At 64.4% G+C, this 11,930-nt stretch overlaps 2 protein-coding genes across 5 annotated transcripts; both read left to right on the top strand.

The window, feature by feature from the left end:
• Nucleotides 1-113: 113 nt before the first annotated feature.
• Nucleotides 114-6,355, top strand: MTMR11 (myotubularin related protein 11). Of its 3 annotated transcripts, none has more exons than XM_054182747.1 (15): nt 114-232; nt 326-435; nt 1,275-1,347; nt 1,480-1,622; nt 1,761-1,996; nt 2,253-2,340; nt 2,445-2,533; nt 2,625-2,746; nt 2,844-2,907; nt 3,160-3,230; nt 3,329-3,504; nt 3,590-3,760; nt 3,976-4,236; nt 4,479-4,751; nt 5,371-6,354. In XM_054182747.1, exons 1-15 carry the CDS (start codon nt 184-186, stop codon nt 5,500-5,502), a joined length of 2,058 nt encoding a protein of 685 aa, XP_054038722.1. In that variant the 5' UTR covers nt 114-183; the 3' UTR covers nt 5,503-6,354. The 3 variants fall into 3 exon arrangements, with proteins under 3 accessions (XP_054038722.1, XP_054038721.1, XP_054038723.1); XM_054182746.1 differs by having other exon boundaries at nt 1,740-1,996; nt 5,371-6,353; XM_054182748.1 differs by lacking the exon at nt 3,976-4,236 and having other exon boundaries at nt 1,740-1,996; nt 5,371-6,355.
• A 129-nt stretch (nt 6,356-6,484) lies between these two features.
• SF3B4 (splicing factor 3b subunit 4) lies at nt 6,485-11,885 on the top strand. Of its 2 annotated transcripts, none has more exons than XM_054182750.1 (6): nt 6,485-6,603; nt 7,494-7,622; nt 7,859-8,401; nt 8,828-9,022; nt 10,671-10,841; nt 11,370-11,885. In XM_054182750.1, the coding sequence occupies exons 1-6, from the start codon at nt 6,570-6,572 to the stop codon at nt 11,552-11,554; spliced, it is 1,257 nt and encodes a 418-aa protein (XP_054038725.1). In that variant the 5' UTR covers nt 6,485-6,569; the 3' UTR covers nt 11,555-11,885. The 2 variants fall into 2 exon arrangements, with proteins under 2 accessions (XP_054038725.1, XP_054038724.1); XM_054182749.1 differs by having other exon boundaries at nt 10,671-10,865.
• Nucleotides 11,886-11,930: the final 45 nt, after the last annotated feature.

Here is an 11,930-nt window from a genome sequence, read left to right as displayed (position 1 = left end):
CCGGGGGTGGGGGGGGACGACGACGACCGAAGGGGCGGGATGCCGGTGCGGAGGGCGGGATGCCGGCGCCGGGGGCCGGGCCGGGCGGTGCGGGGCGGGCGGTGGCTCTCGGGGCTGCCGGGCTGCTCCGCTCCTGCCGCCGCCGCCGCCGCTCCGGGCCCGCCCGGCCAAAGTCCCTCCGCCATGAGCGGGGCCGCGGGCGGGCGCCGGCCGGCCTTCCCCGGCCTCCCAGGTAGGGCAGGTGCCGGGGGGCCGGGGAGGGGGGGTGGGAGCGGGGTTTGGGGGGGGTCGGGGCGCCCCCGGACCCAGCGGCCCGTCCCCGCAGGGGAGCTGGTGCTGGAGGAGGCGGCGGGCGCCCGGCAGCGCTGCGGCGACGGCTCCGTCCCCGGGACGCTGCTCTGCACCAACCGCCGCGTCGCCTTCCTGCCCGCCCAGGTGCGACCGGCACCCGCCCCGGGACCCCCCCCCCCCGCCCCGGGACACCCCCCCCGCACCCCTCACCCCGTCCCGGACCCATCCCACTGCATCCCGACCCCCATCCCAGCTGCGTCCTGACCCGATCCCACCCCCCCATCCCAGTCCCATCCCGCTGCATCCCTCACTCCATCCCAAACCCATCCCGGCGGCACTCCAGTCCCATGCCAGCCCCATCCTGACCCTCATCCCAGTCCCACCCCAGCTGCATCCCGACCCCAAGTCAGCCTCGTCCCGGCCTCATCCTGACCAGTAGCATCCACACCCCATCCCAGTCCCAGTCGTATCCTGACCCCATCCCACTGCATCCCTAGCCCATTCCAACCCGTGGCATCCCCACCCCATCCCAGTCCCATCCTAGTGGCATCCCAGCTCCACCCCGGCCCCACCTCAGCCACATCCTGACCCCATCCCAGCCCCATCCTGGCTGTACCCAAACTTTCATCCCATCGCGTCCCCACCCCATTGCAGCCCAATCCTCACCCCATCCCAGTGGCGTCCCAGCCCCATCCCGACCACATCCCAACTCCATCCTCACCCCCATCCTGGTTGCATCTATGCCCCATCCCAACTGCATCCCGGCCCCGTCCCGGCCCCGTCCCAGCCCCACACTTGCTCATCAGCTGCAGAACCGCTGCGTTCACCTGGGGAACTCCTCGCTGCGGGACGCGGTGGGGGACGAAGGGCCCAGCACCAGCCAGACAAAGGCAGCGGGGTCCCGGATCCAGCCCTGCGGCCTTTCCTGGGGCCGGGGGAGGAACCCACCGGGGTGGCTTCCAGCTCTCCCCCCTCTCCCACAGGCCCCTGGCTCCCGAGCCTTCCTCCACAGCGAGTACGACGTGGCGCTGCCCTGCATCCGCAAGTTGGTGGCAGGTAAAGGCGGCAGCCCCGACCACCCGTGTGATGAGCTGGGCAGGTCTCAGGTGGCGGCCCCGACCACCCGTGTGATGAGCTGGGCAGGTCTCAGCCAGCGCTGACGGCCACCCCGCACCTCGCCCGCCGCAGCCAGCAGCTTCGCCAAGCCCAAGGTGCTGACGGCCGCCTCCACCCTCAAGTTCATCCCCGAGGAACTGGCCGTTTTCTGCCGGGATTTCCGCCTGCTCCGCTTCCACTTCCACGAGAACGGGTTGGCTCCGCAGGCATTTCGGGTGAGCTGGGGTGGGCGATGGCAGTTACTGGGGGGGCCGGGAGGCTTTAGGGGCGCTCCATGGTTTTGCGGGGGGGTTGGGAGGGGGCCTATGCCTGGTCCTGGCTCCTCTCTGCAGGTCGCCAACGCCATCGCCCAGGCGCGGGAGGCAGCTGCGTGGCTGGGGGACACCGTCGAGGGGCACGATGGTGGCCCTGCTGAAGCCCAAACAGAGGATGAGGAAGAGGAGGATGAAGAGGAGGAGGAAGAGGAGGAAGGCTCGGCCGCCACATTGCTCTTTGAGAGCCTGCGCGACTGGGAGAAGGAGCTGCAGCGCCTGGGAGCCGCGGGCTGGAGGGTGAGCGCTGTCAACGAGCGCTTCGACATGGCCCCCAGGTACAGCCCGGCCAGACGATGGGGCCCACGGCCCCCCCCCCCCCCCAGCACCCCACTGGGGATGGGGGGGGACACAGCATGAACACCCACCCCCTCGCAGGGCAGCAGGGAGGGTGGGGGGTTGATCCTCCTGTCTGCCTGTGGTTTGGGGAAAACACCCCTTGAGCCACTCGAAATGGCACCCAGGGATTTGAGGGGGTGTTGGTGTCCTGGGGGGGGGGGGCACCTACCCTACACCCCCCCCTTCTCCCCGCAGCCTCCCCCGGTACCTGTGGGTGCCCAGTGGGCTCCTGGACCACGACCTCAAGAGGATCTTCGCCCACTTCGAGGAGCGCCGGGTGCCCGTGAGTGCCCAGGGAGGGCGATGGGGTGCTGGGGAGGGGGGGGCGTGTCTGGGGAAGGGGATGTGGGGGTGCCATGGGGGGGTGTCACCCCTTCTCACTCCCAGCGCCTGTGCTGGCACCACCCGGGCGGCGGAGACCTGCTGAGAGCCGCCAGCTTCCACGCAGCCTCCGAGCCAGGCAGCGAGGACGTGAGGTGAGTCCAGCCAGGGGTCCTGGGGGGGGCCGGGGGGGCTGCCCCAACCCAGCCCCACCTGGGGGTCCCTCTGTCCGTCTCCCCCCCTCAGGTGCCTGGAAGCTCTCTTGCTGGGGGGCCGGGGGCCCTGCGTGTTGGCTGACGCTGCCGAGCTGCCCACCCTTGCCGACATCCAGCTTGCCCACCTCAAGCTGCGGGCGCTCTGCCTGCCTGGTGAGCGGGGACGGGGGGGTCGGGAGGGGACCCCCACCCCATGGCGGGGCTCCTTCTCCTCCGCTGACCCCCCCCATCCTTTGCTGGTGTGAGACAGGCGCGGCGGCGGACGAGAAGTGGCTCTCAGCCCTGGAGGGGACGCGATGGCTGGACCATGTCCGGTGAGCGGGCGGCTTGGAGGGGGGGGGCTTTTTTTGGGGTGCAGGGTGGTGTGGGAAAACTTCACCCTAAACACACCTCCGTTTTGGGTTTGGGCCCCCACCACGGCCCAACTGGGCAATGGGGGTGTTGCAGTGGGCGTGTGGTCACACTGCCATCACCACGAGCATCCCAGGGTGGGCTGCAGCCCCCCGGGCAGGTGGGTGTAGAGTTTTGGGGTGCCCTGAGCCCCCGCCCTCCTTTTTGCCCCCCAGCACCTGCTTGAGGAAAGCCGCAGAGGTGGCGTCGCTGCTGGCGGGGAGACGCTGCTCTGTCCTCCTGCAAGGTACCGCCGGGGTGGGAGGAGCACCGGGATGGAGTGGGGTGTGTGACATGACGGGGACACCCCCCTCCCCGCTGTGTGTCCCTGTCCCCCCCCCCCAGAGCCGTCGGACCGGGACCTGAACTGCCTGCTGGCCTCGCTGGTGCAGCTCCTGGGGGACCCCCGTGCCCGCAGCCTGCCCGGCTTCCAGAGCCTGGTGCAGCGGGAGTGGGTGGCCGCCGGGCACCCCTTTCCCCGCCGGCTGGGGCTCCTCCCGCGCGACAGCCCCCGAGAAGAGGTGAGAGCCCCCCCTGCGCCCCTGCCACCCGTCCCCATCCCTGGTGGCTGACATTAATGTGTGTGTGTCCCCCCCCCCCTCCCAGGCCCCCGTTTTCCTGCTGTTCCTGGACTGCACGTGGCAGCTAGTGCGGCAATTCCCGGCGGCTTTTGGCTTCACCGAGGCCTATCTCCTGGCCCTCCATGACAGCAGCTTCGCCCCTTACTTCAGCACCTTCCTCTTCAGCTGCCAGCGGCAGCGGGGCCGTGGCAGCCCGGTGAGCTGGGGGGGGGGGACGAGAGGGGGACACACACTCCTGGATCCCTTCCCACCGTGAGGTTTAAGGGATGGGTTTGGGGATGGAGGCGAATCCTCTCCCTGCGAGTGAGAATCCCGCTCAGCTGCACCCAGCTGCGCCGTGCCTCGGTTTCCCCATCCACATCCCAAATCGACCCTGCTAAAAGCTCCCGTTTTCACCCCTTCTCCCCGCAGCACCGGCCCCGCAGCCAGACCTACACGCCGGTGAACGGCTGGCGGGACCCGGCCCCGGGGCGGCAGCAGGGGGGTGGTGGAGGCAGCGCTGCCTGCGGGCTGCCCCCGGTCTGGGACTGGCGGCTGCGTTACAGCCCCCAGCAGCGGGCCCGGTTCAGGAACCCGGCGGGCGCTGCCAGCACTGTGGGACCCCCCGACACCACGGGACCCCCCAACACTGCAGGACCCCCCGACACCGCGGAGCCCCAGACCCCGGGCAGGGTGAGCCGGGGCTTGGCTTTGGGGGGGGTGAGGGGGGGGGGCTGCACCACCGGGAAGGGACCCAGGTGTGTGGGTTGTGCCGCGTGAGCCCCCCCCCCAATTCAACTTGGGGTGCTCTGCATGTTAAATCCCTTCCCGGTGCTGCGTGCCCCCCAACCATGGGGTTTCCCCCCGTTTTCCCTTCTCTCTGGCTTTTTCCCCCCTTTTTTCCCTAATCCCTATTTTTACCCCCCATTTCGCAGCCCACTGATGCCTGGCCAGGGCCGGGGGCCGGGAATGTGTTTGTGCTGACCAAGGGGACGTTGTCACCCCAACCCTTTCCCTGGAGGAGCAGCCGCCCCCCGCCACGCCTGTCCCGTTGGGCCCCCTCCTTGGAGAGCCTGGGCGAGCGGGGGGGCAGCCCCGGGTCCAACCGGTCCCCCGTGCACCCCCCGGGGCTGCTGCTGCCCTGCGCCGCAGGACCCTCTGTCCGGCTCTGGCGACGATGCTACCTGCGGGGTCTGCCCGAGGCACAGGTAACGCCTGCACTGGGGGGGGGGGGGGGGTGTGTGTCTCCCCGAGGGGAAACTGAGGCACGGCGGGGCTGCGTTGCGGTGGGCCCCCGGGGGGGCGCAGACTCATGGGGGCTCAGAGTTCGGCAGAGATTTCTTCTTCCCCGGCTGCGTCCTGCTCAGGATGTGGGTTGAGGCTGGTGCAGGTGGTTGGTGCGTGGCCATCCTGACACTGTGCGCATCCGTCCTACCTGCGTCCATCCCTCCAACCCCGCATCTGCCCATCCTGATCCCATGTCCACCCATCCCAACCTCACGTCCATCCATCCAACCCTGCGTCCACCCATTTGACCCTACGTCCACCCATCCCAACCCATGTCCACCCATCTAACCTTGTGTCCATCCATCCGACCCCATGTCCACCCATCCCAACCTCACGTCCATCCATCCAACCCTGCGTCCACCCATTTGACCCTACGTCCACCCATCCCAACCCATGTCCACCCATCCAACCATCCGTCCATCCATCCGACCCCATTTCCACCCATCCCAACCTCATGCCCACCCATCCTACCCCCTGCATGTCCGTCCCCCCCCCATCCCCATACGCCTCCCCCTGGCTGATAATGGCGTCTCCCTGCAGCGCGGGCGCTTTGCCCCGTCTCTGGCCGGCCTGGCCGAGGAGCTGACGCTGCTGCAGGACCGGCTCCACGCCTGGCAGGCACAGGGACCCCGCACCGAGGCCACCAGCAGCCCCCTGGCACCCTCTTGGTGAGGGGCCCCGCGACAGGACACCCCCCCCCCCCGCCTCCATGGGGACACATGGCTGCTGAGACGACACCCCCAGGGCCCCCTCCAGCCGCACAGGTTTTGGGGGACCCCCAAAACTGCTCTGCACCTTCTGCCATCGCCTTTGAGTGGTTCCCACTGCCTCCTCCTGCTCCTTGCCGGGGCACGGGGCATTTTGGGCCTGGATCCTGCCTGAGCTGGAGGAGGCCGAGCCCCAGAGGTGCCCCCAGTTCTTGCCGGACGCGGCAGTTTCTTGGTTTTTTTTTTTACATGGAATTCTTGCTACCTCTGCCAAGGCTCCACGGAGCCCAGGGCTGGGCTGGCCCCATCCGGACCGGGGGGAGCAGGATCCAGCCCCAGCGCGGGGTATTCCCGGGGGGGCTCTCATCCCCAGGGTGTGCAGGAACCCCTGGGCTTGGCCGATACGGTGGGGCCGACATCCCGCTGCCATCCCGCTGCCATCCCGCTGCCATCTCGTTCCCATCCGCTCCGCCACAGGACGACAGGAGGGATCCGCTCCGACACCCTGGAACGCCCCGGGGGTGAACGGGGATGGGGTCCGGGACGCCGCGAGCGGCAGGATCTCCGTGTTGTCGTTCCCCCGCAGGGGCTTTTCCGCCAGATCTGTATTTCGGAGCCCATTAAAGCGCACTTTTGCAGGCGACAGCGCGTGGCTGCGAGGGGCGCCGTGGGATGGGGCACCCTCGGCACGGGGGTCCTGGGCACTGGGATCCCCCCGGCACTGGGGTCCCTCAGGACGGGGATCTCCTGGCACCGGGCACCCCCCCGGCACCGGGGCAGCGCTCCTGGCCGCCAGGGTGATGTCGCCGCCTGTCAGGGCAGGGGATATCGCGACAGAAGGGCGGCGGCGCCGGCCCGCCCACACCCAAGATGGCCACCGCACCTTCCCCGCGCTCCGCCGCCGACGCCACTTCCGACCGCCCCGCCGCCCGGCGACGCGAGGGGGCGGGGCTCGCGCCTGCGACCGACGTCACGGCGTCCGGCGTTGCGTGACGGCGACGCCGCGCGGGCGGGAGCGGGCGGCGGGGCAAGATGGCGGCGGGGCCCATCTCCGAGCGGAACCAGGGTGGGAGCCGCGGCCGGGGCTGCCGCGGGGGCGCCGCCTGGGGACGGGGCGGGGCGGAACGGAAGCTTTGGGGGTACCCTGGGCTCCGTGGGGACGGTGTGGGGTTGGGCTCTGTGGGGACCTGGGCGCCCCAGGGCTTCTTGGGGACCGCCATGGTTGGACCCTGGGGACATGGGGGACTCTGTGGGGGACCCTGGGCTCCCTTGGGCCGTGTGGGGGCTCTCGGGGGGACCCTGGGCTCCTCTGGGGACGGGGCTCTGGGTGGGACCTTGGGGCTGTGGGGGGGATCTGGGTGGGACCCTGAGCTCCCTGGGGAGGGGGAGGGGGGCTCTGCAGAGGACCCTGGGCTCCCTGGGGGCATGGCGAGGCAGGGATCTCTAGAGACATGGGGCTCCCAGGGCTCCCTGAGGGAAGGATGGAGCTCTCTGGGGGTGTCCCAGGCTCCCTGGAGATGTTTAGGGGCTGGGGGGGAGCATAGGCTCCCTGGAGACATGGGGTGCTCGGGGGCGGGGAGGGGGGCAGGATGACCTGGAGGCTAAGTGGGCTATGGAGAGGACCTGGGCTCCCCAGAATCTGGGGGGGGGGGTCAGCTGGGGAGCCGTGGCGTCACTGGGCACAAGGTGGGGCAGTAGGCTTCCTGGGCACCCAAGAGCTGGAATGGAGGGTGTCTGGGCTCCCTAGAGAAAAGGGGGGGGGCGTGGGGGCCTCCCTGGTTGAGGGTGTAATTAGGAGGGATCTGGTTAAGAGTTCAAGGGGGAATCTCTGCCTTGAACTTGAGTGATTTCAGCACCAGCCCCTCATGTCCTCGTGCAGCTGGGGCTTCCAGCTGAGGCTTCCAGCTTCCTCGGTTCACGGGTCTAACTCGGCTTTTTGTTTTCCCCCCGCTCCAGATGCGACGGTGTATGTGGGGGGGCTGGATGAGAAGGTCAGTGAGCCACTGCTGTGGGAGCTCTTTCTGCAGGCGGGACCGGTGGTCAATACCCACATGCCCAAGGATCGAGTCACAGGCCAGCACCAAGGTGAGATGTGTACTGCTCTCTCTCAAAAGCTGCACGTTGAATCAAATATTTCAGCTGGGATCACAGAGAGATCACTGCAGGAAGAGAGATGAGGGGTGGATGATCCCCAGGGAAGATCATCTTGCTTCCCTTAAGGGCAGTCTTGAGCTCTGGCTTTAAATCAAGCAGGGTTGGACGAGCTGTGGGAGGGCGGGGATCTGCCCCGTCTTAACGCTCTGTTTGGGGACTTATTGCAGGCTATGGGTTTGTGGAGTTCCTCAGCGAGGAGGATGCGGATTATGCCATCAAGATCATGAACATGATCAAGTTGTATGGCAAGCCGATTCGAGTGAACAAAGCCTCAGCCCACAATAAAAACCTGGACGTGGGGGCCAACATCTTCATCGGTAACCTGGATCCTGAAATTGATGAGAAGCTGTTGTACGACACCTTCAGCGCCTTTGGGGTCATCCTGCAGACACCCAAGATCATGCGAGACCCTGACACGGGCAACTCCAAGGGTTATGCCTTCATCAACTTTGCCAGCTTCGATGCTTCAGACGCTGCCATTGAGGCCATGAACGGACAGTACCTCTGCAACAGGCCCATCACCGTTTCCTATGCCTTCAAAAAAGATTCCAAAGGCGAGCGGCACGGCTCTGCTGCTGAGCGTCTCCTGGCAGCCCAGAACCCGCTCTCGCAGGCGGATCGGCCCCATCAGCTCTTTGCCGACGCTCCTCCTCCTCCCTCTGTCCCCACTCCTGTTGTCGCCTCCCTGGGACCTGGCGTCACCCCTCCAGGTGGGTAAATGATGGCAGTGCCCATCTCTGTGCCCCGTTGGCTGTTGTGCCCGTCCACCGCTGGTCCTGGTGCCTTGTGTGGAGCCACTCCTTGTCATGGGGGGGGCCCAGGGCAGTGTCACTGCGCCGCGTGGGTGCTCTTTGGTGACAGTCAGTACAAAACCCTCCGTGGAGCTGTAGGATTACGAGCTGGCAGGACCTTAGGAGTTCCTCTTCCCTCCCTGTGGCAGCCCGACCTACGCTGTCCCAGGGCTGAGTGGAAGGATCCCACTTCTTTTTTGTGTTGTGTTTTGTGGGTTTTCTTATGGTTCCAGTGTCTCTTTGTGCTTTCACCTCCATCCCAATTGCCTGGGAGGGTTTTTTTGGTTTTTGTTTTTTTTTTTTTGTTTTTATACTGAACTGAATTCAAACCATCTCTCTTCCCAGGTCTCCCACCCCCAGGATCATTCCCCCCGCCGGTGCCGCCCCCCGGAGCGATGCCTCCCGGAATGCCTCCTGCCATGCCACCCCCACCCATGCCACCTGGTGCGGGTGCCCCCGGCCCCCCTTCCGGGGCTGCACCCACTGGGGGACACCCACCTCACCCCCACCCCTTCCCTCCGGGTGGGATGCACCATCCAGGTAAGCATGGGATCAGGATCGGGAAATGTCGCTTGTCGTCTCCTTCTCGGGGGTGGGCTTCGGTAAGTCACCCCCTCCTTTTTCATCCTTGAGGTTTCTCTTCTGTAAAATTTAGATTAGATATAAGTAAGAAGTTCTTTGCTGTGAGGGGGGTGAGCCCCTGGCCCAGGTTGCCCAGAGAAGCTGTGGCTGCCCCATCCCTGGAGGGGTTCAAGGCCGGGCTTGGAGCAACCTGGGCTGGTGGGAGGTGTCCCTGGCCGGGGCAGGGGGATGGGACTGGGTGATCTTCAAAGTCCCTTGCCACCCAGACCATTCCATGGTTCTATGAAAATGGGGAGAAAACTGTTGCCATCCTCTGTAAGGGACTGAATATGACATTTTTCCCCGAAACATTGCGCTCTGCGGCACGGGGCAGCCTGGTGAGGAAAAGAGCGGGTCTGTGTAGGAGCAAGTACGTCACGTCAGTGGTGCCGTGCCTGCTTTCTGGGTTTCTCTCCTGGATGTTCTAAAATGTGTTAAAAAATAGCCTGGAGCGGGGCCCAGTGGGATTTATGAAGCACTTTGGTAGTTTACCAAGCAGTGCCCTTCTGGGAGGCATCCAGGCGGGTCAAGACATTAGTTTCCTTGAGCTGTGAAGGCGCGGGACGCGGGAAGGCAGGGTCTGTCATGGTGCAGGCTTTTAAGGTCTTGGGCTCTGTTCTGTCTGGGAGGATGTTAACGAGATTCCAAGCCATCATCATTTTTCTCTAGTGTAAATTAATACGTTAAGTGTGAACCTTCTTAGCACAGTCTGCGTCTCTGCCAGGCAGGAGCTAATTCAAGACATGAGAACAAAATGTTGCTTTGATTTCCTTCCATTTTTAGCCCTGTAGTACTGGGGAATGAGCAGCGTATACATCTAGATTCTGGTTTCAAATGCAAAAATTAAGTGAAATTTGCAATTTAATTTTTTTTTTTTTGTTTTGTTTAATCCTGCCTGCTGTAAAATGACCCCTGCACTGAGACGCTCTCCCGTGCTGGCTGATTAGCGTGCTTTGTGTGATCGTGGCTCTGGCCGTGTGAGTGACCAGATGGCTGCTGCTTGTCCCCGATTACAAGCTGGCTTTTCAGGCTTTAGAGTAGCCAATTACGCATGGCAAAGGAAAGCCTGACCGAGCCGCTTCCACACTGCCTGCCCTGCAGAGCTGCGTGGGTTTCTGATGAGGAGTAAAGAATCCGTGTTTGTTTTTTTTTTTAAAGGGATGAAATAAGAGGATGGTAAAAAAAAGTATATTTGGAGGGACCCAGGCCACTCTTGCTTCAGAGCTTCAAAGTTGGGTTGCTCAGGGAACTTGTCCAAAATCTCCAAGGGTGGTGATTTCTCCCTGATTCCCAGGGCTGCGCCACACTTGCTGTCACGTCTTTCTCCCCCACACGCTTACATCCAAGCAGCGTTTCCTCTGCTGCAGCCTGTTCCTGTTGCCTACTGTCAGAGAGCTTTGTACTTTCCCCTCTTTAACCTCCCTTTTGGTAGCGGAACTCCCTTTGCAGCCCTAGTGTTGTAACCGTGCAGCTGGATTTAGTGTCCCTCGGGGCTGCAGGTGCCCGGAGCTGCCGTACCGAGCATCTGCTCTCGCTGCCAACGTCCCTTGACTCGTTATTCCTCCAGGAATGCCTCCCATGCAAGTTCACCATGGGCCACCCGGGATGGGCCAGCATCACCCAGGACCCCCAGGCTCCGGAGGCCAGCCTCCCCCACGGCCCCCACCTGGCATGCCTCACCCTGGACCCCCACCCATGGGTATGCCACCCCGAGGACCTCATTTTGGGTCGCCCATGGGTAAGTGGGTGCCTGCAAGTGGCGGTATGTGTTCTTTTCTCTCGATCGTATGCGCTTGGTCGAGTTCAGCGCTCGCTTCGGCCCCGCACCCTCCCTCGTTCCTAGTTTTAGCGGGGACAGGGAGGAGGTGACACCACGGCCTCCCCGCGGAGAGGTGTTCTGGAGCAAGACCTGGCAGGTGCGAGCCACTGAGCCAGGGTTTCCCGGGGCTTTCCTCACATTCGTTGTGATGTGAGCCTCCACGCTCTCTGGTGATGTCCCGTCTCTCACGTCGGGATGGCAATGGGGATATGCCAACGGGGAGGGTTCCTGAGACCCGTCCTCTCCACCAGACGTGGGAGGTGGAGGGGTCCTAAGGGAGGCTCTTTCTCCAGGACCTGCTGGTAGAGGGGGAACAAGGGAGAGTGTTGGCCCAAACCATGGGCCCCGGGTAGTGCTGGCACCCAAGGGTGGGGTTTTGGGGGTGGGAAACGGCTGTTTCCACCTCTCCCTGCAGAGGTTGCTAACGCCTGTGCTCTATCCCCGCAGGTCACCCAGGCCCCATGCCGCACCACGGGATGCGTGGCCCTCCTCCGCTGATGCCTCCTCATGGGTACAATGGTCCCCCTCGCCCCCCGCCCTACGGCTACCAGAGAGTCCCCCTGCCCCCCCGGCCTGCACAGAGGCCCCCCGGGGTGCCGCCGCGCGGCCCCTTGAGGGGCCCCCTGCCCTAAATGCCGCAGTGGCAAAACCCCCTCTGCTCTGGGGCTCCTTCCCTCTCTGTCCTCAAATGTTCATTTCCCCTTGGACTAACGTGCCCTCACCCAGGAGGGGCAGCTGGTTCCAGCCCTGTTGCCACTCCCCACTCTGTCTTTCCCTCTCCCCATCTTTCTCCCCATCTTTCTCCCCATTTCTTTTTATATTGTTCGTTTTGGTTACTTTTTCCCTCCTCCTTCCATTTATCTCAGCCTTGAAGATTTGTCAAGGTACTTTTACCAGGATTTTTTTTTTTTTCCCCTATGTAAAGCAGTGATTGCCCATTTACAAATAAAGCATTTTAAGAAGCGGGGGTTGTCGCTCTGAGATCAGCACGGCTCTGCCCGTTTATGA

The sequence above is a fragment of the Rissa tridactyla genome, chromosome 23, assembly GCF_028500815.1.
Source record: "Rissa tridactyla isolate bRisTri1 chromosome 23, bRisTri1.patW.cur.20221130, whole genome shotgun sequence".
Classification (NCBI taxonomy): domain Eukaryota; kingdom Metazoa; phylum Chordata; class Aves; order Charadriiformes; family Laridae; genus Rissa; species Rissa tridactyla.
Note: the sequence above shows the minus strand (reverse complement) of the source record. Positions and strands in the feature narration are given on the sequence as shown.

Coding starts and splice junctions, on each gene's coding strand:
- MTMR11 (XM_054182746.1), top strand. CDS start 184: ATGAGCGGGGCCGCGGGCGGGCGCCGGCCGGCCTTCCCCGGCCTCCCA. Junction 233..325: donor GGCCTTCCCCGGCCTCCCAG/GTAGGGCAGGTG, acceptor CCGTCCCCGCAG/GGGAGCTGGTGCTGGAGGAG. Junction 1,348..1,479: donor CATCCGCAAGTTGGTGGCAG/GTAAAGGCGGCA, acceptor CGCCCGCCGCAG/CCAGCAGCTTCGCCAAGCCC.
- SF3B4 (XM_054182749.1), top strand. CDS start 6,570: ATGGCGGCGGGGCCCATCTCCGAGCGGAACCAGG. Junction 7,623..7,858: donor AGTCACAGGCCAGCACCAAG/GTGAGATGTGTA, acceptor GACTTATTGCAG/GCTATGGGTTTGTGGAGTTC. Junction 10,866..11,369: donor GTGGGTGCCTGCAAGTGGCG/GTATGTGTTCTT, acceptor CTATCCCCGCAG/GTCACCCAGGCCCCATGCCG.